Source organism: Oryzias latipes, chromosome 6, assembly GCF_002234675.1.
Source record: "Oryzias latipes chromosome 6, ASM223467v1".
NCBI classification, from domain to species: Eukaryota; Metazoa; Chordata; class Actinopteri; order Beloniformes; family Adrianichthyidae; genus Oryzias; species Oryzias latipes.
The window spans coordinates 10,251,085-10,277,198 of NC_019864.2; the positions used below are offsets into that span (position 1 = coordinate 10,251,085).

Genomic DNA, 26,114 nt, shown 5'->3' on the forward strand with positions numbered 1-26,114 from the left:
TTGGGTGTGCATAATTTAGATGTTTTAAACCCTTTGATGAAAACGCTTCTTTATGAGATATTAATAGTAGGAATTATGAAATGATGCTGTTTATGTTTATGCTCAAAACACAATTAGTTTAAAGTGCAAAAAAAACTGACATGATTGTTCAGGAAAAACAACCTTATTTAGCCACTGTCTCAACACTGATCTACATGTTTTTGGACTTTTGGATCATTCTGATGAGATGGGGTCTCAGAAATGCCTGTATTAAATATGAAACGAATGGTTCTATAGGAGTTGTTACGAATCCAGACCCAAGTCCTCGACACACAGAGGGATGGGTCAGAGCAAGGTAACCCAACGGTGGGATACCAAAGAAGTCACTAAGAAAATAGGATGCCACAACCCAGTGAGGGACCAGTAGTTGAAGTTTACACGTTTATTTGTTTAGCTAGACAACAGCAGCTCTCATCTTTTACAAATAGCTTCTTCCTTTTATTGACGTCAGCTTCTCCTGACAATCAGCTGTCCAGGTGACAGCCCTTCAATCAGCTGACCCGCTCCAGCTGTTCCACCTTCTCAGCTAATCAAGTCAATGAAAGAGAAATCAAAACAGAAAAAAACAGAAACACTGGAAGGCTGTAACAGGGGTTAATTTGAGGAAACAAAAAGTTATCGTGCTCAGTTTTCCTCATCAGGGATGCTTTTGTTAGAGAGAGCTGCCTGTGTTTGTTTGTTGCTGGGAGTTATGGACTGGAAACACTGGCTTGTGTTGCAGTGTGGAATCTGCCACATCAGGCCCAAGGGGGATGCCGTGGTGTGCAGAGCCACCAACTGAATGGGTCTCCATATGTCTAAAACGGGTACCACAGATGTAGCATCGGCAGAGAGGGCCATCCAAAACCAGTGTTTACCTCAAATCTGTCCCGTTTTGAGTCCTAAGTCCCTTGATTGGACTTCTGTAAATGTGCAAAGACCTTTGGAAAGAGGAAAAAGGGTGCAAAGCTGCAATTTATTGGCTGGAAAGCAGATGGACAACTCTGAGCCTGCAGTTCTTTGTAACCCTTTGATATTTTCGTAGAACATTGTAAGCTTTCAGTAGTGACTGTGATCATGCTGAGAGTGTCCTTTCCTGGAAAAACAGAGTTTAAAGATGGTTAATCTGCACTGTTGAAAGCAATTGTTGGTAACGGTGACCCCACTGCTTCCCCTGAGCCAGGGGCTGCAGTTCAATACATGAATCCGCTTTTTACTGGAATTAAAAACAGTTTTTTTGTGCTCCTCATACTCCAATTCATCTCAGAGTTTGGAACAAACCCCAAAACCATACTCTCCAACTGCTACCAACAGTTTCCATTGAAACCAGAGCAAACCAGTTGGTGTTGGAATGACAGAGAGACACGTCAATCTGTGGAAAAATTAAATATAGGCTGAAGCTGGAACATCTGAGTGCTGTTTAAGCCCTGACGCAGAGTTCCCGGGCTTTTCCTTCTCGGATGCTGTTTATTTTGGGGAACAAAGCTGCAGCTGGAGGGAAAGTAAGAGTATTGCCGGGGGGGGGGGGGATTGCTGTTGCATTTCCTGAAAGAAAAACACAGGAGGAAAAGTGTCTGCAGGAGCTGGGTGGAGCAGGGTGGGACTCCTCAACGGTAGTCTGGTGGAAAAGACTTACCGTTGGGCTGAGTCAGCCGGAGAGCACAAGAGGAATGCCTGTTTGGTAGGGGAAGGGGGGGTGCTGGTTATGGTGGAGGGCAGGAGGGGGATACCTTTAGGCCACACCATAAGTGCATGAGGGAGTTTGAGGGTTTTATTCTATATACCTCTGACTCTTGGTGGACGCACTGGAATATAAACGAATGCCAGTTGATGGAAGGGTTATGGAGAAAACATTTGGATGAGGCATTCGTCTGGGGAGTGGGGGGCGGCAGACGGCAGAGGGGGAGATTCAGCTTGAGCTGTAAAAGGTCAGTCTGGTGCCCTGCACCTTCAGCTGGTTCTCATTACGGAGCTAATGTGGTGCTCTGATCTCAAACACACCGACTTGGCAGGGCCAGGCTGAAGCCGGAAATAGGGTTTTGCGAGGCCCCTCTGCTGCAGCTTCTGTAGCACAGATTCCCTCCCAGGAGACCTGCAGGAACCTACATTTAATTCATTTATTTAAAGCCCCCGCCATTTGATTTGCTCATGGAATGTTGACTTAAACAGGATCTGACTAGGTTTCCTGTAGAAATCAGAATGAGGAGAGGAAAATGAAACAAAAGTGGTGTTTGCTTTTCTTTAATGAACTGATTCCTGTAGACTTTATCAGCATCTTGTCTTTAAGTTGAGTAACCTCTAACAGACGTTTAGACTCTAGTTTTTGCACCATGACTTTTGGGATAAAAAAATTAACATTTGAAGAAAACTATAGTTGTATTCAGACTGGAAAAATCCATTGTTCTGGATCGAGTCCGCTTAATTGGTTCTGGAAAAAGTCTCAAACCTTGCGTTTGGTCTGTATTCAGACTGACATCAAGCAGACCCTTCTATTACGGACCAAAGCTTGTAAACAAACCCATGTGACTAAAGATCTCTTCAGTCATTGGCCAGGAACAACCAGGGCGGGACAAAACAACAAGAGAAAGACGTGCTGCACTTCACAATTCATACTGGGACAGTTAACTTATTAAAACTTTATATGTCGATTACCAGTTTTAAACATCAGGAGCAACACTTTTTGCTTGTTACTTTGGTACAGCGGAGGCATGCTTCAAGGCGGCAAGGATACGTGCCGTGTTTGCTCTAACTCAAGATGCTAGAGGAGATTTTGGAAACAGAGGCTTCAGATAGACATGACACATGGCTTTTTAAGACAATTAGGTTGCGAGATTTTGGTAAAAAACTTACAGCACTACTGGGAACGTTTTAATTTAAAAAATAATTTTCATAGGGGGAGTTTAAAGCAGATCAAATGTGTCCAGCCTGAATACAGCTTGTATTTTATGTCTGAAAAAGATTATTTCTGCAATAACGGCCACAGATAACCACTTTTTGAGTTGAACAATTCTATATCAAGTTTAAAAAATGTATAAATGTGTCACAAAATATAGATTAACACAACTTTCTCTACAATATTTATGACTCCAATGCAAAGCATTTCACACAAATATTTAGTAAACTTATAGCTTAATCTAAAAAAACAGGGTCCTTGGGTATTTAAACAAGGATAGAGTGGTGTATGTCTGGTTTGCTGTGCTTGAAAATGTTCACACATTCATAATATTTAGACTAGAGTCAAACATTCAAATTTGTCCATGTTTGGAATTAATTTCCTAAAAGAACCTGACCAAAAAGAAAAGTAGACATAAAAAAGAAAAGCAACGGACATGTGAGTCCACCTCTAAATGTCTACCATGACTTACCCAACTGAGTTTTTACCGGTCCCTTACCACATATCTTTCTCATTTTTCTGAAACAGTTCTTGACTGAGAGAAGCTACTCAGTATAGGGTGTTTCAGCTCGCTGAAGAGCCAATGTCAAGTTAATAATTAGAGTTGGAGTGACTAATGCTCGCACCCGTACTCACAACTGCAGTCAGAAGGGTCCTTTTAGCCAAGCGTGAATGGATGTATTGATATCATGTCAGAAGTGACTGTTAAAGACAGATGGGGCAGATCTAAGAACCCGGATGAGTGCAAACATGCATTTATGTACTTACAATTAGGCCCCAATGTGTGACTCTGACAACAATGGCGCTGTCAAGGATCGCCACTTATTTGCTCTTCAATTACTGTGGCTCCGAGTATGACTTAGACAGAGACATGTCCTCCAACATTTCAGCCACATGTGAAATTACGATGTTAAAACTCACAAGGATTTTCAAGAGTGCGCTTTGCAAACAAGAGTGGCGACTGACTGAAGACACAAGGACACAAGCAGCACGGAAGATGTGAGGCAAAAAAAGCTGTTGACTTCAAAAAGAGGTACTCCATTGAATGTATGTCTTTTTTTATTCATTTTTTGTTGTTATTGTTGTGGCATTCTGCGCTTCTTTTTCTCTTTAAAAAAGGGAAGCTCTGTCTCAATGAGATGATCATATTCCAGGTCAAAACACCAGAAAAACATTAGCATGGACCATCTAAGTGTCTTTGTGTGAAAGTGTGCAGTGAGGTATCTTATCAGGTTTGGAGGGAGGAGGGGGGGGTTCTGCTTCTTATCATTCGCTGTTTTATTCACAGCTAAATGTGTGGCGAACCATTTTCCTGCCAAACACCTTCAGAATTGTGTTGCAGACGTTTTTCTGTTAGAGATTATTAATACATCCTACACACAACTGTACAACAGTTCCATCCTAATAGATAAACAACAAACAGAGCCATTTAAAGACCCGCTCCAATGAAAACTGTGTTTTTGGTGTTTTTAACATGTTCGTATAGCATTTTTCTGATGATGCAGGGCATAAATTAAAAAGGTTCGGCTTAAAATTGCATTTATAAGTATGTATTTATTTAAATGGTTGTGAATTAGGAGCAGATGAAAAAATGCAGTTTCAAAAAGCTCATATTTGTAGCATAGAAAATATGCTCCCTGATCTGCTCCATTCTGATGCATCCACATGTACAGTATGTCTTTGTTTTCCTCTACTGAGCTGACTTTTCCAGTACTGCTCACCATTTCTGTTGCACCGGTAGTGTTTAGGTTGTGGTTGTGAGAGTCTGTAATCCAGCGGGAGAGGGCATTAACAGGTGGATGATGAAAAGTGACGGTGGGCTTACTCCACGTCCAACTAAGAGGTGAATTTCAGCTTTTTAGATTCAACTTTGCAGAAATTATGTCCTAGAAAGTAATGCAGTTTTTTTCTTTTGGCTAAAAATGGCATAATCATAAATAAAAGACCACTGAGAACACTTTAAATTTAGATCAAAGATGATTGAAGTTGGACTTTGAAGGTGATTTTTTTGTAAACAGGCGCGTCACGTGCAGTACTGTGAAAGACAAGTACTAACAGGCAAATACTAAAACAGCAGCTAAAATAGATCAGTGGTATCAATGGATCACTGGATAAATGGTTTGGCTATTATTGAAAATTTTCCCCTAAAGTGACAGAAAGTCAAATGGGAGAAAGAGAATTAAAAAACAGGAAAAACAGAAATATCTCATAATGTGAGCTAACTGAAGTTATGGCAAGTCGTTTAAAGACCCACTCCGACTATCATGTGATCTGATGTAAATTGGTCTTTTAATGCTGATTTTACCGATTTTAGTCAAAATAAAATATATCGTGTCATTGTCTACGACATATTTTCTGCAGAGCGGCAATATTTCATCATTCACCTCTGAGTTGTGGGGAAAACCATTGGCGAGGAGCAACTCCGCTCCCCTTCCCCTCCCCGCTATAAAACGGAGCAGAGAGCTTGTAGCCCGCCCAGCAAATTTTCAAAGTCACAAATATGCTCTTTTTAAACTGCAATTTTTCTGGTTCACAAGGATTTTAATAAATAAATATTCAAAAATGCAATTCTGAGTTTAATTTTCTTCATCTATGTCCTCCATCATCAGAAAAATGCCACAAGATCATGTTAAAAACACAACTTTCATCAGAGTGGGTCTAAAACACAAGTTTCCACGTTAATAACAGTTTAGATGCCACCAATGGCCATCATCATTTGCTGACATCTCCTTTAGTTTAAAAAAAGATAAAATAGTCAAAATACATTTCAATAAGTTGAACTTTTTAAAAAATGTGTGGAACCAGCAGCAACAGTAAAATAACAGACCCAATGTGCAACATTTAATAAATATCAATATAACATTTTAATTAATAAATAATATTTTTGATTAAATACAAGAACAAATCTAAATCAGTCTTAGTTTTTTTCTAAATATTTGAATTAGTTTTAAAAAAAAAGTCATGTTGCTTCATCATCAAAACATTTTGTTTTTGTTTGACACCCAAAACTATGGTTTAAAAAAAACAGTTATAGTTCAGTTGGGAGCCAAATTAACTGTTAGAAACAGTTTTACTCACATGTTCTGGAGTAAAATGAACAGAAGTGTCTGTGAAAGAAGTGCCGTGTCAGCAGTAGAGTGGAATATGCGCTGTGCTTCTTCACCGCGTTGTGCCAATAAACAGGAACGGTTGGAAATGCTTTTGTTTTACAGATGTGTTGATGAAGAACTTCTGTCTGGCATGCGAGAACATAAGCTCTCTTTTCATTTGTGCTAACCCCAGCCGCGTGCGTCACACAGAATGAAAGTCTGACTTATAAGGAAATGCGCTGGGTGCATTCAACCTGGATACACTCCTCCATGACTTTGAATGAATGCAGGTTTCATTCGGAAAACTTCATAGATTCTGATCAAAAACTTGTTTTAGGGACAATCAATTGTCAAAAGGCCACTTTTAGGTCAAGGCAGTGGCGACACCTGGCCACCCCACTAGCCATTAACTGTGGTAGCATCAGTTGTGCATTTCATCCCCAAATGCAGAGCCAGCAGGCGACAAGTCGCTCTAATCACCTTAACCGGCCCACACCCCCTTCCCTCCCTGCTGCCTTTGCGTGTACAGACATCTATAGTTCAAGACGAGCCGCTGGATGCAGAACACGAATAAGACAGTAAGGCTGATCTTCCTTCGGGGTTCTCTTCCGGGTTCGAACCCTCAGAGCCTCCAGAGCGGCTTAAACCAAAGAACCAGTCTCAGTTCTTCATGAGGAACTTTATTATTTTTTCTTTAACTCCAAAACAGCGACTGAACAGGTGTATGCGCTCCACACCCTCACACACGCTCTCCCCCGTCTCGTCCTGCATCGGGCATCACCCCAAGATTTAACGTGGCCCCCTACCGGCCACCCCCATGAAAAATTTCTGGAGGTGCCACTGGGTCAAGGAGATACATTTTTCTGAATCTTGGGATAATATCAATACTATTCTGTTGTGCTTGCTTCGCTCTGTTGTCATGGTAATCCCAGGTAACACAGGGCATTTACAACATCAATCCCTTCTTAAAGCTCTCTTGCAGAAGGAATAGCATCAGCCGGCATCGGGTCGGGGGTATCAGACAGCGGCAGCTCAGCATGGGTGTTTTGTTTTTGTCACAACCTGCAAAGTGCAAAGTCGACAACCTAAAACCACCCGACAGTATTCTGCGGCGCATTCATCACGGTAAAATTACACTTTTGAACACATGGCGCTCTCGCTTTGTTGACCTTCCAGTTTCTAACAGCTGCTGGAGCAATTACACGTAATTACACACAGGATCACATTTACGGCTACTATTAAATACTGGTGACAAAAACAATAATGAACATCGTGCAGGACTGAGCGGAGAGATCGTGACCATTAGTTGAAAGGGATGTGTGACAAACCAACGGAAAATCACCTGGATTTCACTCAATTAGTTCATGCCCAACAGGATGCAGCAACAGGAAGCGGAGCCTCTCGGCAATCCGACTGGGTGGTGTGAATGTTAGAAATTCAAGCCTCTAAATCTTAACGGCAGGCTCATTTCTAACTACTTCTCTCTGGTGCGTGAACGCTGTGCAGCAAAGCATTCAAAGCTTTCGTGAAGCCCCTGAAATGGTTCTCTCACCTACTGTATAACCTTTTTTTAAATCGTTTTTCCTGCATGAGAGGTTTTCGTCCTTTTTATAGGTTGAGTCAGGTGAGGAGGTGCTCACTTTCCCTTTCTGCAGGAGGGTTTCGATTATTGTTCAAAACTTAAATTTTCCCTAACTTCCAAGAAAGTTTAGTAATCACCGGAATGCTTCCATCGCTTCCATCGTGTCTGCGTCTGACCTCCGTCGCTCCACAATACAATGCAAGCTTTACACAGAAGTTCTAGTTCCAGTCCGTTAACACATCTGTTTTGCAGCAAAAAGCTGGAGAAACAGCTCAGTTTTTCAAAATAAAAACGCCTGCTTTACTTTAACGGGGTGGGATTATATAAGTTCGCTTTGTTTGATTCGTCATTGTATGACGATAACTGATGATTGTATTGTTGTTGTGTATTACTCTTATTTGATTGCTTGAAATTAACCATTTCAAATCAAATCCAAAAAACTTTCAAAATAAATTGTATAAATTGTATTTTATATTTTAGGTGACGTTCCCACGCAGTGACGCACTTTGACATTGCTGATAACACTGATTATTATTAACATCATTAACAAAAGCTTAATTTTGAAAAACGCATCAATTATGGAACAAAACGTGCATTTTATGAACATCAGTGAGGAAGGAGAGGGCATGGGGCCCAATCGCCAAAGTTTTGGATGAACTACTCGACATGGGAGTGGCATGACAAACCACTCCTTTGGAAGCCAGGTGGGAGGGGGGACAGACTGGAGATGCAATGGAAACGATGTAAATTAACTGACGGTTAGTCGTGAGACGGACTCCCCACACAACGCAAGGGAGACACGCTAGAGACCGAGTCTGCCCCTGGATACGGGCTGTCTGTGAGCGAAAAGTGGAAAAACATGTACAGAGCACACAGGCCTGCATGAAATATCAAGGTCAAACACAGACAGCTAGGTAAGCCTGCATTGCAAAATTTTTATGCTGATTTTCTGCTATTCGCATGCTGCGGGCGACGGGTCATTGCTGACACTTAAAGAACATGTAAATATAGGTAAGGGGGTGTCTTTCTGCCACTTACATATCACCTGCACACTACTCGCCTGCAGCGTCCGTGCACGGTCAGTAGAGGGCTGGTACTCACTCCTTACTAACGATTAGAGTGTGGCATTAGGGCACCGTGCAACGGCATTACCTGTAGTTCATAAGTCCACGTAACTTACATTATCCTTACAAATATGTCCTGATACACTCACCACACACACACAACAATGGCACGTTCCATTTTCATGACATCCCTTAACGTGGGCCTCAAGAGAACTGGGAGACACACCTGGGCTCCACTTAAGATGCAGCTACTCCTGTCGACGACTCTCTGGGCCTGAACAACCCAAAAACCCTCAGCACTCATATGGGTCAGCCCTCCTTACAGGTGTCTGTGACCCTTAAAACCCACACAACACATTCCACGTAAACAGATTTAGCAATAATGTTTAGCATGATTTGAAACTGTCTAGAAGGAGCCTCACAACCAACTCAACATAAAAAAAATCACAGCAACTGATGCAAACAAGTGGATTGTGGGAGTGTTTCTGCACTCTGTGAGGATTTGCCAGTAGTAAGTGTTTGTGAATGGAAGTGAAGCAGGGCGTTCTGTTGGGCTGAAACAACATTAGAGAGGGGCACAGTCCTCTGAAGTCACTGCGTTAGCAGGACCCACAACTGGGACGCTGGCGGTTGATGGCTTTATGCACAGAGGCGCTTTGTGCTCGTCGGTCATAAACCACTGCAGAGCCTGGAGTCCCCCACAATGCCTCTGTTCACGGCCCTGTTTGTCTTTCATAGGTGAGATCAACACTCCGACGTAATTATGTCGTAGACGGGAGTCAATGTGCTACGGAAGCACAAGTTCGCCAGACTATTTTACTTTTTCAAATCTACAGCATAGAGACCAGGACAAGATGTCATCTTTGGAAAAGCCAGTTTTTCAAATTTTCTTTTGTACATCCCACGGAGCGCTTAGGAAACAACATAGTATTTCTTTATCCACTCCTCACTTGAAAATTGGAGTTGGGAAGCAGCCAGAAACTGAAAGGAGGCCAACTGAAGTAAATGCTTTGCCTGGCAGCAGTGCAGAAGAAAATAAAGGACATTGAATCATACTTTTTTTCTTACTTTTCAGCGATATGTATTTCCTTTTTCGACTGATTTAATGGGATTTATGGAATATTTTCAAGCTAGATCCTTTCGGTTCTTTTCCTGAGACATAGCAGTTCAGAAAGGGTCAGGACTAAAAATAAAAATAAAAACTCACATTTATGTCTTCCATTCCTGTGTTTTCCCCAGGTCCATTTCCTTCATTTAAATTTTACGTAACTCTGCCAATCTCTTTTCTCAATAAAAGCTGATTATTTTCACTGCTCTCTCCGCCCCCCCTTATGTGCTGTTTGAGTTTTACAGAGAGAATGGGGGGGGGGGGGGTTGCGATCACAGCAGAAAGTCTCACGCTGTGACTCGATAAGACGTTTTTCTTGCACATTGTACCTCTGCTCTGGCGACAAGTGAAGGCTCAAAGAGATGCTGGGGAAGGTGGAGATGTTGAAGGAGGCTAAAATATGTCGCTGGCTTTCACAGTGACAGAGACACGTCTGAGAAACGGCTCCATAAAGCCTGTAAAAGCGTGTCCCCGGCGACTTCTGAGAAGTCTGTGGAGAAAAGACGGGCTCTAATAAAGTAGAACAGTCAAGGTGTGTGAAGCTGTGGCTCAGCTTTCTGCTATTTAACAACGCTCCAGCTGGCCGTATTTTTCTGCTCCAGACAGACTGCTGTTTTCAGAGTCAGGTCTGTTATTGTACTGCCTGCATGATTAAGGACCCCTCTGATTGGTTAAAAGTAACATTAGTTAAAATATTATTAGAGCTTTTCAAACATTCAAACACACAAGATAAGTCATCTCTATTTTACAGAATGTCAGTTGAATCCATTGACTTTATATGAGTTCCGGGTTGAGTGAGTGTGACATTACCAATAGAAAAAGTCTACGAGTTCAGGATTTCCAGCCTAAAAACATTTTTAATGAGATTACATCCACCATTTCTGCTGTTAATCCATCTGGATGAAGGTCATCTACTGGACAATTTAAACTTGTAGTTCTAGATTTAGTTCTTCTCTAAAAGTTCGGGTTCGTCACCTGGCCGTCCTGGGCGGAGGATCCCTCCTTCATGGACACCCCTGAGGTTTCTTCTTTTTTTCCGGAATCCAAGTTTTTCCTTACCATGAAGGAGGGTCTAAGTTTAGCTTAGTTTAGTCTGTTTAGTTTAGTCTAAGCATGACCTATTGAATTCTATGATTTCATCATCATTATGATTTCATGTTTATTATACAATTAATATGAAGCCCATTGAGACAACTATTGTTGTAATAATGGGCTATATATTTAAAATTGAATTGAATGAAAATAACATTAAAGAACAGACTCCTATTGAACTTTTCTACCAACTCAAGAACAAACGTAAGCCCTCCTTTTTCTCAAAAAGGTGGGGAAAACAATAGATGCCAGGGGTTTTGGTATAACTTATTATCATGAATAAAAAAAAGTAAAAAATGTTCTTGCATTTTTACTTTTCATAATTTTAATAGATGGGAAATAAAAAAATCTCCCTGAAAAATCTATTAAACAGTGGTTTGACTTTCTTTTTATGAGCATATGACATTTTATGTGTCCAAAAATACCTGACCACCTGAGGTGTTTGGTGATTCCCTGATTTTCCTGATTTTGTGCAACACCAACAGGAAGACAAAACAGGGGAAAGCTGGTTTCCTCCCGCAGTCCAGAAACATTTTGTATCTCTAAATTGTCCCTATTTGTGAACTTGTGTGCGGTTTTTAACTTGTCCAGCAGCTGAAGGCCTCTTGTGTTGGACAGACTTTACTGTTACAACAGGAGGTTATGAATCTTCAGACACATGAGGTGTATATTAGTATAAACCCCTTTTTGTAATTGTGGCTAACCTTTATTTATATTAATTACAGCTGCACACATTTCTTGTTGGACCGAAAGAATCTTCTTAAGCCTTCATCTTGTACAATTGTTTGAAAAAAAGAAAAACAGACTGAATATGACTTGACTGAGGATCCATAACCATTTCCAGATTAATATGCTGCTAGCATTGCTTCTTAGTAGAGATTGCTAATCTGTTTCACCCTTCTCATTGTTTTGATTCACACATGAATGCTCAAGAACAGCAAACTGATCAAACTTCTGCTTCATGGAGGTCTGACCAACTGAAATTTCATGAAAACAAAAGTGGTGCTTAGAGTTAACTATTTTTGTTTTGTTCTGTTTTTTTTAATCATTCTCCTTCTCTTGTAAAGTAGGCTAAATTTATAGTTGTTGCATCGCTTTCACCCACACTATGTCTATATTGGCATTTATCACAAGCACAAGTGCCGTTGACCCCGTTGAGAGATGTAATTGCTCATCACAGTAATGACCGTGCAACCATATGGCAAATACTATTACACAATGAGCTACCCTCAAGCTCTATCTGTGGCAAACAACAACTTATCTATCATGTGATTATTTTCTAAAGCCATTTCATCCTGTTATAGCAGGCATAACCCAGCACAGGCGAGCTGACTGCGGTTTATCTACAGGTTACATGATGATGATGATGATGATGATAGATGGTTTGTTTGTATTCGGACAGGGTCAAAAATCCTGTTAACCCTGTAAAGCTCACTACATCAAAGAATTAGCCGAAAAATAAAAATATTTGGAATTAATATGTTTTTAAATAAAATTAAAAAATCTTTTGCCATAAAATTTTATAAGATAGTTTAAGATGCAGATATATTGACATGAGTGTTCGGAGGGGGGGGGGGGGGGGGGGGCACCTTATTCACCAGCTGTCTGGTGAATTTGATCCACACATTTTTAATATGTGTATTATTTAAAGAATTAATTATCAATACATTTTGCATTCCTTCAATACGCGAGGTAGTCATTTCAAAAACGAAAAACAATAGTTGAGTTATTTTACTGCCAAAAGTGTTTTTGAGATTTTATAGAATCAGACATTTTAAAATGAGCAGTAAAAACCTTTTTACTGCCCCTAGTGGAAGGATGATGAACTACAGGGCAGAATAAAGTCTTTTTTAAAGGAAAAGATTGAATTGTGTTAATGGGATAGAGGGCTCAGGATTGCATATATCAAATATATTTATGGTAATATGGGGTTAAAAATACTGTTTTTCATGGGGAAAAAAGTTAGTTGTATTTCAAAGAACACAGTGTGACAGAAAACCATTCCGATTTTTGGACTATCGTGTGATATTCCAATCACAGTCACAACTTTCAGCAGCATCCTGAAGGCTCGACTATCAGCTCTCCCGCGTATCTTATTGCAGGACTGACTCTGACTCACCGCCACAGCAAGTCACACCACATAAAGCAGCCTGAGCATCTCCAGTCTCCCTGCATCAGCTCGCACGTCTTCCCCAGAGCCTTTCCGGACATGTGTTGCTCGACGGAGAGCGGAGTGGTATGGAAATGAGAAGGAGAAAACAAAGGGGGGGATTCATTCCATCCCTGGAAAATACAAGAGGACGAGTCCGTTTCCTTTCCGAATTATAGAAACAAGTGCAGTCAGTCGTCAAATTATAGCCATCTGCCTTGGACTCGCACCAAGATTCTGCTGGACAGACAATAAATTAGTGTGAGAAAGTTCGTGATGGCTGAAAGAGCTCGAACATTGTCTTTAACAAATGTTCTGACACATGTGTCAGATTTTTCTTTTTTTTTCCTGCAACTTTATCTGAGGATTCAGTTCACCTTAAAAAGCTACGTTCACACAGGAACACGCGTTCAAGCAATTCCTTTCACTGAAAAGTCGATGTAAACGGGTTTCAGGCTTTTACACTCAAAATTCACGTGTTCATGCAAAGATACACACATTTCTACAACCATTTTCAGGCTCTACATGCAAAATGAATAGGGATTACACGTGTGTTGCAAGTTAAAGCAGGTCAGACTTTGACCAATCAGGGACCAGGATCTGGTAGTGCTGTATGAATGGCATCCCCTTTAATTCATGAAAGTACCAACTATTTAAAAATTGATCATGGGAGACAAATTAATAATTGCTGTTTGTGCCCGGCTGGAATTCTACGACTCCAAGTATTTCATATATCAGAATAAAGCTGTGAGAGAAAATGTCTGGAGCAAGATTCACGAGATTTGCACCACTTTGACATTTTGCACCAAACCTCTTCCAACTGTAGGTGGTAGACATGCGCTAGTATCGGGTTGCGACAGTCCAATACATCAAATGTTCATGCCTGGTGTGACTGTAGCTCACGATAAAAAGTTTTGCAACTTGAATTGGTGTTTTTTTTTATGATTACCTTTTAAGAGTCTGAACACAAAAGCAGAAATGAAAGAATCACAGAGGAGGACGTCATTTCTTTCAATCCCCCAGAGGGTTCAGAGCTGCATAGCTGGCTAACTAATGACTTGCAGTTCCAGGTAATTTGCAGAAAGTTAGGCTGTTGTATGTCAAAAAAAAAAGACAAGTGCCCCCCACAGCACCACTCCACCACCACTGTCTTGAACCTAAAGTTATGCAGGAAAAACTGTCTAGGGTTTGCTGGCTCTTGCTCACTCTTTCAAGGTCAGCAAGCTGTCCAAAAGAAAACTTGTGTTTGAAGCAGATTTTAAAGCTATTGTCTGAGAGACTTTGCTCCACTCATCACATGGTAAAAGCTACTGTGCAATTATCACATATCTTTCCTTGAAGATGCCACAAAAGGAAACAGTCACAGTTTCATTAGTTCTCATCAGAATGTATCTATTTGTTTTGCCGTTAAATATATTTTTTCTTCTGTTTAGTGCTGAACTGCTCATCATCCCCATTTCCGTGGGAGCTTTGCTTTTCCTCACACAGCAGTGGTTTGTTGGGCTTAATCATGGCTGACTTTGTTTGTGACAGGGCGGCCTTGGAGCCTCTTAGAGGGATCCTCCGGCGTGTGCGTGAAAATAAAGCCTAGTCCTGGCCGACTTCAGAGGGGCTTCACCCTGGCGCACGTTTGCAGTGTGCGGGACGGGCGGCTGCGTTTACAGAATGAAAAACCGGAGGACAAACAACCTCTTCTCTGTTTTAAAGTTGGCAGCGTGGTATTAATGTTGCAGCGGCGCAGACAGGCTGTCCTTTTAAAAGCGTGCTCTCACAGCCGCAACTACTTCCATTTATAGCTATGAATGCGAAGGTTTTGTTATCCCCTTTTCTGCTCATCTGTTGTCACTCGGATCCGTCCGGGAATAAGGGGGGGTTCACAGCAATTTCACATCAAGACATCCCGTCTGAGTAGAGGATGCTGCTGTCATTTGGGCTCTCCAGATTGGATAGAAATGTTCTGACTTTGATAAAGTGCTCCATCTCCATTTTGCTTCACTCTCCCAAATATTCCAAAGCCTTAAAATGGCAAAATCAAAAGACTGTAGCCGGCCTTCAGCGAGCTTTTCACTTGAACTGTCGTCTCTGCGAGGGCAGATGGGTGATAAGCATGGAGGGAAACTCACAGTGAGGGGGAAAAAAAAGAGTCCTGGAAGTGATCCGTACTTTTTCAAAGCATTTCCATAGGAACAAAACCTCTGGTTCACATTTCTCTAAGTAGTCCTGGGTGAACAGAACAAGGCAGGTGGCTAAATAAGCATATCGCTGAAAGTAAAAGAACCCAAGTTAAGGAAATCCCGCGCTCTGCTCCCGAAAACATTCCCCGGGGTAAAAACATGAAGAGAATCCTTTCAAGGCAGTAAAGTTCCTCAAAAATGTGGATGACCAGGACGCCACTACATGGGAGGCTCCACTTTCTTTCACTGTTCTATTTCAAGGTTTGCGACATGGTCAGTCAGAAGTTTTGGCATACTAATTTAAAAAAAGACTGTTTTTAGCTTACATTACATAATAGTAGTATGTTTCCATGATAGAATTTTCCATATAAAAGTTTATTTTTATTAATGCGGCATCCCCATATGTTTTCTTTGCAGATTCCTACTTTGGAGACAGCTTTTGCAAACTGCAACTCTTTCAAGACATCTCCACCTTTGATCTGTCCCTACAAATCAAGACGAGTCGGAGGAGTGGCCTTCTGTTCCTGGCTGCAGGAATAGAGGACTACCTCTTCCTCGAGCTGCTTAATGGGAAATTACAGGTAAATGGTTTTGTTTTATATTAAAAGAAATATAAAAACATAAAAGAATAACTTCAGGTCCAAATGTGTTGGAGAACAGAAGAAAATTAAAGCTGTCAGCAACGTTGCATCGCCCGCTACCCGCCCTCGAGGCCCCCTCCTGACACACTTACTGGCTGAGCGGCTGCTATAACCCATCACTATTCCCCTCTGCCCCTGCCATCCTGGTCAGATCTGCATGTGACAAATTCATTAAAAAAAGCACATTGTTTCAAAATGGTGGTTCGTCTCTTGATCTTATCTCCATAGCAAACACATTACTTTTGGTCGCCGGGCAAAAGATCGAAATCCTTTGAAAAAGTTTAAATATGTAGAATGTGATTTATTTTATTTTTATTTATTTTTTTGAGAATAGAAGATGGCAGCTTCTTACTAAAGGTTATGGTTGTAGACTAAACTTCCTTTGGATATCCCTGACACGTGTGTTTTGCTTACCGGTACATTAGTTGATGTTGACTTTTTTTTTTTTTAGCTCCATAAGAGATTTTGGCTCTATTCTTTTTTTTTTCATTTTTATGGTTTCTTCCGCTGTTATGTCATCATTCTTTGGGAGTGGGGTGCATTCACTTACCCAAAATCCGTTTTCACAAGGTATTAGGTGTGTGCAAATTTTGTGGCAGGGTCAAATGTTTCCTCAAAGGCGCAGTATGAAAGAGTAACTGAGAAAACAACATGGTCCATACAGTTTAGAAACAATGTGGGTCGTAAAATAGGTTCCAGATAGTTACTTTAGACTTTGTCACCAATTTCAGGTCAAGAAAACTAAAAAGTTTTTCACAGTCTGATATTTCAGAAGCACAGTTATCATTTGAAAGTGAACTGGAAAAAAGGAACTCAAAGCTGCGTAGTTGTTGGCCCACCATTCAGAACAGTTGCAGCATTCTTTTGGCAAAGGTCCTACAAAGTCTCTGGAACCAGCTGTGGGAATAAACAGAGCTTTCACTAAAGGAATTCCCCTACTTAGTGCTTGTTGATGGAGGTGGAGGTTAGAGATCCCTTTATCAGTTGGAATCTGGCAACTTATAAGGACAAAATGTATACTTTGCTTCCATTCTCAGCCAACAATTCATTTCTAACTGAGCTATGAGAATCAGAGGTTTTTGCCAATCCTGATTTAAAATACAAAACTATGCATAAGAAATGTCTCTACAGCCTTGATAGACTTTTCCTTTCCTTTGCACCATGCCCTATATCTTCTGTCTCTGTTATTGTTCATGGACTGTTAGCACTGTCAGTCAGGTCACCAACTGCACCCACTTATTTCAAAGACCTGTCAAACACAACACATTTACTTATCAGTTTTCCGCTAGATCTAAATATCTGTGGCTAGAAATGCAGATTCTACTTTTGTCACCTTTTCAATGGAAACACTTTTACACCACTGAGCATAACTGTGTGCTAACTGCCTAATTAAAACCATCAGTTTAAATTAGTTTAAGCATGTCTTCTTTTCTTTTTCCTTTGGTTAATCACCTTTTTATGTATGAATGTCTGGCATAGTATAATTTAATGTTCATGTTTCCGTCTCTGAAAATGACAAATGCTGAACCAAGTCATTTCAGTTCATAAGAAAAATTGCCACATGAAGCATCATCTTATGCAACTAACTGTAAACGTCTCCCATGTTCTATACATTAAATTATTTGATTCAGTCTTCATTTTTAGATTGTCTTTTGCTACCGAGCTACATTAGCAACAGACAGCCCACAGACAGAGCACATCATTATATCGCCTAACAGCCAGTTTTCGGTTGGCAAAGTCTTCCAACTTCACCCAAAAGGGACATCACTGCTGCATTTCCAATAAGGCGAAATCTCAAATTATGTGTAATAAAAAGGATATATTGGCTGCCTCAGCCATCTCCATTCTGCTCCTCTGTGGGATGAGTTTCACAGATCAAACAGAGATAAGACTTACAAATATGAGACTGCATTACTTGTCAGGTTTATGTAAGTATTATGCAGCCAATATTCGGTAAGCCAACATGTCTGCTCTGTACTGAGGAATATTGAAAATATATGATCCTAAAGTGACTTTCCCATTATGCAAAATATATTATTTTTAAAATTATGATCAAATAAAATTGAAGTCGTGACTGTTGGTTCATTTATTTTCTTCTTTTTGCTGCTTTTCAAGAAGTATCATTGACTCTAACTAGATATCTTTGTTCTTCCATAGGCCCGGATGAACATGGGGGACGATGAGGTCTTACTGACTTCCTCTGACGAAGTACAGCTTAACAATCTCAAGGACCACAAACTGTCACTGACTTTGCGTGACGGCACACTCAGCATGGCAATCGATGGTCACTTTCAAGCGTTCGTCTCCACAAACCACAATGGAGAGCAGCTCAACATTGATCAGGGTGTGTGGCTCGGAGGAACAGGAGACTTGGACGCCACCTACCTTAGCAATGCCATTCCCCCATTCCGTGGCTGCATGACTGACATAAAGTTTGTTTCACACCAGTTTGACATCCTCGGTTCTGTGTTTAGAGAGTGCCAAGACACAAAGGAATCCTGTGTCAGTGAGTTTGAGGCGAACGATGGGGAAGCAACAAGTTTCAGTACCCCTGATTCCTTTCTGTCCTTCCCTACATGGAGTGAGCTTGCTGGGGCTAAAAGGTCCTTGGAGTTCCTGATGAAAACTACAATAGAGGATGCTTTGCTTGTTTTTCACCCTGGCCGAGAATCAGACTTTATCGCTATTGGTGTGGTTAAAGGTTTTCTCAAAGGAATACTGGACAGTGGGAGTGGTATTGTAGTCCTTGACAATACCCAAGTGCAGCTTGATGATGATCAGTGGCACAGAGTTAAAGTTGAGGTCAACCAGAACTCGTTTGTTCTCGTTGTTGATAGCCAAATATCTTCCCATTCTCTTGACTCAACATCTAAGCTGGATTTGGTCGGAAACCTGTATGTGGGAGGCATACAGGGAAAAATGAAAGACCTCTTCCGGGAGAGTGGTTCCTTGAGTCGTTTTGAGGATGACTTGACATCTGAGTCCTTCATTGGTTGCTTGAGCGAAATTAAAGTCAACCTTAGAGATCGAAGCTTACAAGATGCTTTGGTGACCAAAGACGTTCACGTTAAATGTGAAGGAGACGACTATGACTACTCGACTTACTATGACTCAGACTTGACAACAACATCCACACCTATCCGCATTCAGTACACCAATGTTGAGTTGAATCAAGAACAATGCCATCCAACAGATGATGTGCCTGAGATATTCAAAAATATAACAAAAATTCTTGCTGTCACCCCGCTGCTAGTACCTTATGGAGGAGAGGCTTTTCTTGACATCACAAACTTAAATCCTACATTTGATCTCAGTGCCGCAGGAATGCAACCGTCTCAAATCATCTTCACACTCCTGGCTGATCCCCTTTTTGGCCTGGTGGATATAAATGTAAACACAAGGGGGACCAAAAAATTCAGTCTTCTGGATGTTGTCAACAGTAAGATTAAATATATGCACGATGGAACCGTCCTAAGCTTAGATCAGATCCGTTTAGAAGTTGTGGTTAATAGCAACAACAACCTCCCAGAGTGTTTACAAGCTCCTTACATATTTGGACTTCCAGTTGATATCCGAGATGAGACAATGAAAGAAATTGACATAGCAAAAAACGGTCGCTCCCGCATGTCAGTCATGGATTTTGATTTGGAGAATTACGGTGACTTAAATATAACTGTAAGATTAAGTGAATTCGGACACTTTGAAAACAGCAAAGAACCAGGAAGAGGGATCACAGAGTTCACCTCCAGTGACTTAAAAGATGGAAACATCTTTTTTGTACACGAAGAGGGTAGCCCCGTGGAAGTTCTCTTTATGGCATCAGATGGATATTCAGTAAGCCTGAATTATCATTATAAGCTGATTGCGACACAACCACAAATCATTGTTGCCAACGAGAATGCTCCTATAACACTGGCCCACAACAGACAAGCACCACTTGGAATTCAGAATCTGGCCATTCTACCTTATCCACAGAATGGAGATATTTTGTTTAAAATTACGCAACCCCCAATATTTGGTGAACTACAAATTGAGACAGGTGACGGCACGTACAAACAAGTTACCCATTTTCATCAGTCTGATCTGGAGAAAGGCCGCCTCAGATATGTTAGAACACATACTAATATTTTAGAGAAAACTGAGGTAGATAAAATCTTTTTTGAGGTCAACCTTGGCCAAAGTTCTCTTTCCAACCAAGTTTTGTTAGTCAGAATTACACCAGAGGAAGAGACAGTGTCAGCACTGGAGCTCAAAGTTGGGGAAAGAAAGCATATTGGCATAAAAGAACTTGACATTTTCTTGAGTGATAAAAATTCAGATCCAAATTCTTTTAGATACATTGTAGTCAAACCTCCCAGTCTTGGTAGTCTCCAACTGTCTGGTAAAGAGTTGGGTGAGAGAGACAACTTTACTCACAAGGATCTTTTAGATAATAATGTTAGTTTTAGAGCACCACAAATAGATGAACCTAGTTTAGATAGTTTTGACTTAAGAGTTTTTTCTGAAGGTCAATACTCTCCTTTGCATAGCTTCATCGTAAAAATCCTTGCCATGGAAGATGACATCACTATCACCAATGAAAATCTGGTTGTTGTGAGAGGTGGTGAGCAGACTCTGGACAAAAGTCACCTTTGGGTGCAGTCGCCCAGTTCCAGAGCTTTTTTGTATGAGGTCACAAAGGAGCCAAAGCATGGGCGACTCATTAGGGACTCCCTTCCAGGAGAGGCAAGATTTGAAGGGGCCATTCGAGTTTTTAGCAATGAAGATATTCAACATAACAGACTGATATACAAGCATGATGGCTCAAGAACCAGTTCTGATGAATTCTACTTCTTAGCAACTGACAAAGGTTCAGACACTAATGAAATGGTGGACGGTGTCTTTAAAATATCTATCCAATTAAAAAATGAGCATTCTCCCGTGAGGATTGTGGACAAAGTCTTCAACGTGGTCCGCCATGGTCAGCGCCTGTTAACGACAGATGTCATTCAGTTCAAAGATGAGGACGTGGGCTTTAATGACAGTGGGATTGTTTTTGCTCGGGAAGGAATTCTCTCTGGCAACATTGTCTCTGCATCAAATCCATTACAGCACATTTTCCGCTTTACTCAAGCTGACCTTATAGACAAAAAAATCTTGTTTCTTCACCATGGAGCAGACGTAGACCGCTTTGCACTACAGGTGTCGGATGGCATCCACAAGGCAACTGCCCTGCTTGAGATTCAGGCCGGTGACCCTTACTTGCATGTTGTGAACAACACAACAATGGAAGTTGACTATGCTGCCACCGAGACCATTGACACCATCCATCTGAGTGCTGACTCCAATATGGACATCAGAGACTACAGTGAGATTAAATTCCAGATTACATCTCCCCCCAAACACGGCATTTTAGTTGTGAGTGGCATTAAGGCCACAGAGTTTACTCAGGAGGATTTAAGGAAAGGAGTTGTGTCATACACGCACCATGGAGAGAGCTCAAGACCAAATGACTACTTCAATTTCACTGTTCAAGCCAAAACACTGTCTGAAACAGGAACGTTCAGGATTAAAGTTAACCAACTTTCCCATTCCGTGCCTGAGGTAGTAGCCAATGAGGTCATCATTAACTTTGGAGGAGAATATACCGGAATCGACAGTAACAAATTAAAGGTAAGTCTAGGGTCTAAATGATTACAATGCTTAGGGAAAAGGTTTCTTTATGATATTAATGTGGTGTTCTGTTACTTAAACTTTATTATCAAAGCCAAACTTTGTTTAAAAAATGTTTTTTTGTTTAAACAGATGATTGAAAGAGCTAAAGAAATTGTCATCCTTTCCTTTCTTAAAAGCCTCTTTGAGGAAGAGGTTTTACTTGACTAATTGGATGTCTTTTTACATTTTTTGGCATATACTCATAAAATTAGATAACAGCTAAATCTATTTCATTATTAAATACACCAATACATTTTCAGTGTTTAAAGATAGGCGTACTTTCTGCTTTAGTGTGAAATGCTTTTATTTTTAGTCGTTGCTCTCTGGTTTACCCAAAAAGTCTTCCAATTTTACAACTATTACAGAACTCTGCGGCACGAGTTCTAACGATGACCAGGGGGCGGGAACACATTCCACCCATTTTTAAATCGCTGCATTGGCTGCCTGTGCGTTATAGAATTTATTTTAAGATTCTTTAATGGTTTATAAATGTTTTAATGAGCCCTCACGGATCTTGAGGTCCTCCGGTGCTGGCCTTTTAGTTATCCCTAAGGTAAGGACTAAAACATATTATGAGGCTTTGTTCTGCCATTACGGTCCTCACCCCTGGAACAGTTTGCCGCAGAGCCTCAGGGCCGCAGAGACTGTAGAGGTTTTTAAGAAGCGGCTCAAGACCCACCTTTTCAATTTCCCTTTTAGTTGATTGTCTCTGTATATTCTATTACTTTTAATAGATATTATGGCCAAGCTGGTTCCTGGTATGAATAGATTCGCAAATACTTTCCTCACAGCAGAACCAAACCATAAGTTTCTTTTGGAGGTTACTTTTATAAATATTCATTGTGAGTTGGGTCAGGGATCGTATGTATTAACGGAGTGGAGTAGGAAGGGTAATGGGTGGGGAGTGTTTTTATTGTAATATGGTGTATGTTTTTTTTTTTTTAAACGTTAAAGTGCTTCAAGTTTTGCAATGCACGAGAAGCACTTCTCTATGAATAAAGTTTGATTTGATTTGATTTGAATCAAGCAAAGTCTTTTGGGAATAGTATAACCTATAACTATTATACTTTCTTTTGGCTGTCTGATATTTTCAAGTCATGACCTAAAAAGTGAAATGTTGTTTTAATTGACGAAACCCAAATTTGACTGCAATCATTCCCAGACTTTAAACTCAGGAAATGCAATTAAAACCAATTAGAATTGAGACGGTCATAAATCTGTCTCTGTGCAGACCAGTTGCATGACCAAAGTATTGCTTAAAGTCAGATTTGACAGTTTAGGGTTTTGTCCAGTGCTCCTCTAGGCTTCATTCTGGTATATCATGACCTAATGTATCATTCTGAGCACTCCTATGCAGGGCAATGGATACTTGCCGTTGTATTGTCTTAAAAAAACAGTCCCTACATCTTAAATATGAGATGTGTAAATGAACACTTGATGGATTGTTACTATAGCAGCCGGTTTTGTATCTGGCACCAGAGGAAAGGGATCTGCCAGGGTGTAGAAGTGAAGACAGAATGGCTGTGCTCCTCAGTCGGTGTTGACATAGTTGACATATGCAGTCCTGTAATAATCTACAATTGTGCACATGTGGATTTTATTATTACTTCTATCATTTCACTAAGAGTCCTTGTAAAATTTCTGCTCTGAAACTAAGAGATTGGTGGTTCGATTTTGTGGTTAATGCTAAAGCTACGTTCACACAGCCCTTGGTAATGCGGGTTCAAGAAGCCACTTCCAATGAAAAGTCCATGCACATAAGTTTATATGCACTTTACCGGGTTCTGCATTTAAAACTCACGACCAATTTTGGGCTGTATATACAAGACCCATGCCCATTGAACTAGCGTTATTTGTAAAACCAGTTTAACCTTTGGCCAATCAGGGACTGAAATTTGGTTTATCTGCAAAACCCAGAAATGGCAACAAACCTGATGACATCTGCGTTGTTCTTTCAAAATAAAAAGGTGAACCACAGCGACTTTCCTGACATGATACTAATCCATGTTCGCCATTGTAAAGATGCTAGCAATGAACCGAAGTATTTCTGTTTCGTACCCAAATTGCGAGATTTGCACCGCTTTGACATTTTGACCTTTGGATTGTGACAAAACACAAGACATAATTTTATATTTTGAACATCTTTACATTTTATTTTTAACAGTTTACAAATGAATAACTTTCTGGGTTTTTTAAGTTGTATCGTAGTTTTCTGCAAAAAATAAATCAATACTGAAAGTATAAGTACATCCTAAAAACTGTGATTTTTATCTGCTTTTATAGGTGCAGGCCGCTGATATCCCTCCCACAGAATTGCAGTATGTAGTCAAAGAGTTTCCAAAGCTTGGTCATGTGGTCAACATAACGACCAGTTCAGAGGGTAATGTCCTCAACTATATCACCTCCTTCACGCAGGACGACATTGATCAGGGTCTTATTGCCTATGCGTCTTTTGCTAATCAGGTTCAGCTATATTTTATTTATTCTGCTATGCAATTCATTCTATTTCTTTTTTTTTTTTTTAGATATAATAGATGATTACTGTTGTGTCTTTCAGGGCATGGACACTTTCATTGTGGATGTTGAGAGTGATTATGACATGCTGAAAAATGTGAAGATTGATATAGAGATTGTGCCTCATATGATCCCGGTCCAGGCCTTCAACTTTTCCGTCAAAGAGGGCTTGAGCAGAAAAATCAACGCGGAGGTCTTAAACATCTCACATTCGTTTTACAGCTCAAAAAACATTGAATTTCTTTTGGAAGGGCCTCCCCAACATGGTGACATCCGTTACCAAGATGGATATCCACTCATCTATTTCTCTTGGAGGGAGGTATGTAAATGAAACATGTACAAATCCATTGTTGTAATTTCAATTCAATCGACTGGTAGAGTTGAATGGGGCAAAAAGAATATTTACCCTTTTTGCTTCACCTTCTTCTGTTTTTGTGTGTATTAAGACCTGTTTTGATAGAGTGCCCATCAAAACTTGAAATCATAATTACATTAACTGGCCACTTTATTAGGCACCTGTCCAATCACTGGTTAACACATATTTCTAGTCAGCCAATCACATGGCAGCAACTCAATGCATTTAGGCACGTATACATGATCAAGACAATCTGCTGCTGTTGAAACTGAGCATCAAAATGGAAGAAAGATGATTGAAGGGACCTTGAATGTGGTTTGGTTGTTGGTGCCAGATGGACTGGTCTGAGTATTTCATGAACTGCTGATCTACTGGGATTTTAACCCACAATCATCCCTAAGGTTTCACAGAGAAAGGTCAGAAAAAGAGAACATCCAGTGAGCATCATTTCTGTGGGTGGAAATACCTTGTTGATACCAGAGTTCAAATGAGAAAGGCCAGACTGGTTCCTGCTAATAGAAGGTAACAGTAACTTCAATAACCACTGGTTACAACTGAGGTCTGCAAACAAGCATCTCTGAACGCACAACACGTCCAACCTTGAGGCAGGTGGGCTACAGCAGCAGAAAACCACACTGAGTGCAACCCTGTCAGTTAAGAATAAGACACTGAGGCTACAATTCACACAGGATCAAAATGGACAATAGAAGATTGGAAAATGATGAGTCTCCATTTCTGCTGCCACATTTGGATGGTAAGGTCAGAATTTGGCTTTAACAACATGAAAGCATGGATCCATCCTGCCTGTATCAACAATGCAGGCTGGTGGTGGTGGTGTAATGGTGTGGGGGACATTTTCGTGGTACACTTTGGGTCATTTAGTACCAGTTGAGCATGGTTACAGCACCACGGCCTACCTGAGTGTTGTTGCTGACCATGTCCATACCTTCAAAACCACAGTGTACCATCTTCTGATGACTACTTCCAGCAGGATAAGGCTCCATGTCATAAGGCTGGAATCATCTCAGACTGGTTCCTTGAACACAACAATGAGTTCACTGGACTCAAATAGCCTCAACAGTCACCAGATTTCAACCCAATAGAGACCCTTTGGGATGTGGTGGAACGGTAGATTGCGTGATGCTTTCATGTCAATATGAGCAAACTCTGTGAGAAATGTCTCCAGTACCTTGTTCAATCGATGCCACCAAGGATTAAGGTATTTCTGAAGGCAAAAGGGGGTCTTAAAAAAATTATTTGATCAATCCAGGTCTCAGGTCTCCCTATATAATCAAAAATGTTGCTTATTATGAGTTGAGCCCACCTTTTAACCTCATATAGTTCTTCTGAAGTCTAAATTGTGTTTTTTTCTTTAGGAGCAGATTCACTGTGTGAATCTCTTCTTACCCAGATGTTGTTTTAGATTTGCTCTTTTTTATCAGAATGGCCGAGACAGGAAAAAATGAAAGTTGTTGTATGCAGCAGCAGAAGATCTTAAATTTTTCTTCTATCTGGTGCTGCAGCATGTGCTTCAGACAGGAATATATAAAAGATGTACGATTCCTTATCGGCAGAATAAAACCTCCTGCGCCGTTTGTAATCACGGAAGAGTTTCAACCTCTCTAGGACTGGTCGGCCCATTCTACTTTGCTGGAAAAAGTGACAATGCTTTAGGAATGCCTGAAGCCTAAATAAACTGGCCCAGTGCCTTTCTATACAAAAGTAGGCACACAAAAATGTC

The 26,114-nt window shown here is 40.6% G+C and overlaps 1 protein-coding gene across 1 annotated transcript in view; it reads left to right on the forward strand.

Moving 5' to 3' along the window:
* The window catches only part of cspg4 (chondroitin sulfate proteoglycan 4), an 87,812-nt gene that overhangs the window by 33,139 nt on the left and 28,559 nt on the right, over nucleotides 1–26,114 (forward strand). Inside the window, exons 2-5 of the mRNA XM_011475870.3 lie at nucleotides 15,587–15,750; nucleotides 17,968–21,462; nucleotides 23,788–23,967; nucleotides 24,062–24,337. Of these exons, the coding sequence (XP_011474172.1) occupies nucleotides 15,587–15,750; nucleotides 17,968–21,462; nucleotides 23,788–23,967; nucleotides 24,062–24,337 (4,115 nt within the window). The remainder of the gene's footprint in view (nucleotides 1–15,586; nucleotides 15,751–17,967; nucleotides 21,463–23,787; nucleotides 23,968–24,061; nucleotides 24,338–26,114) is intronic.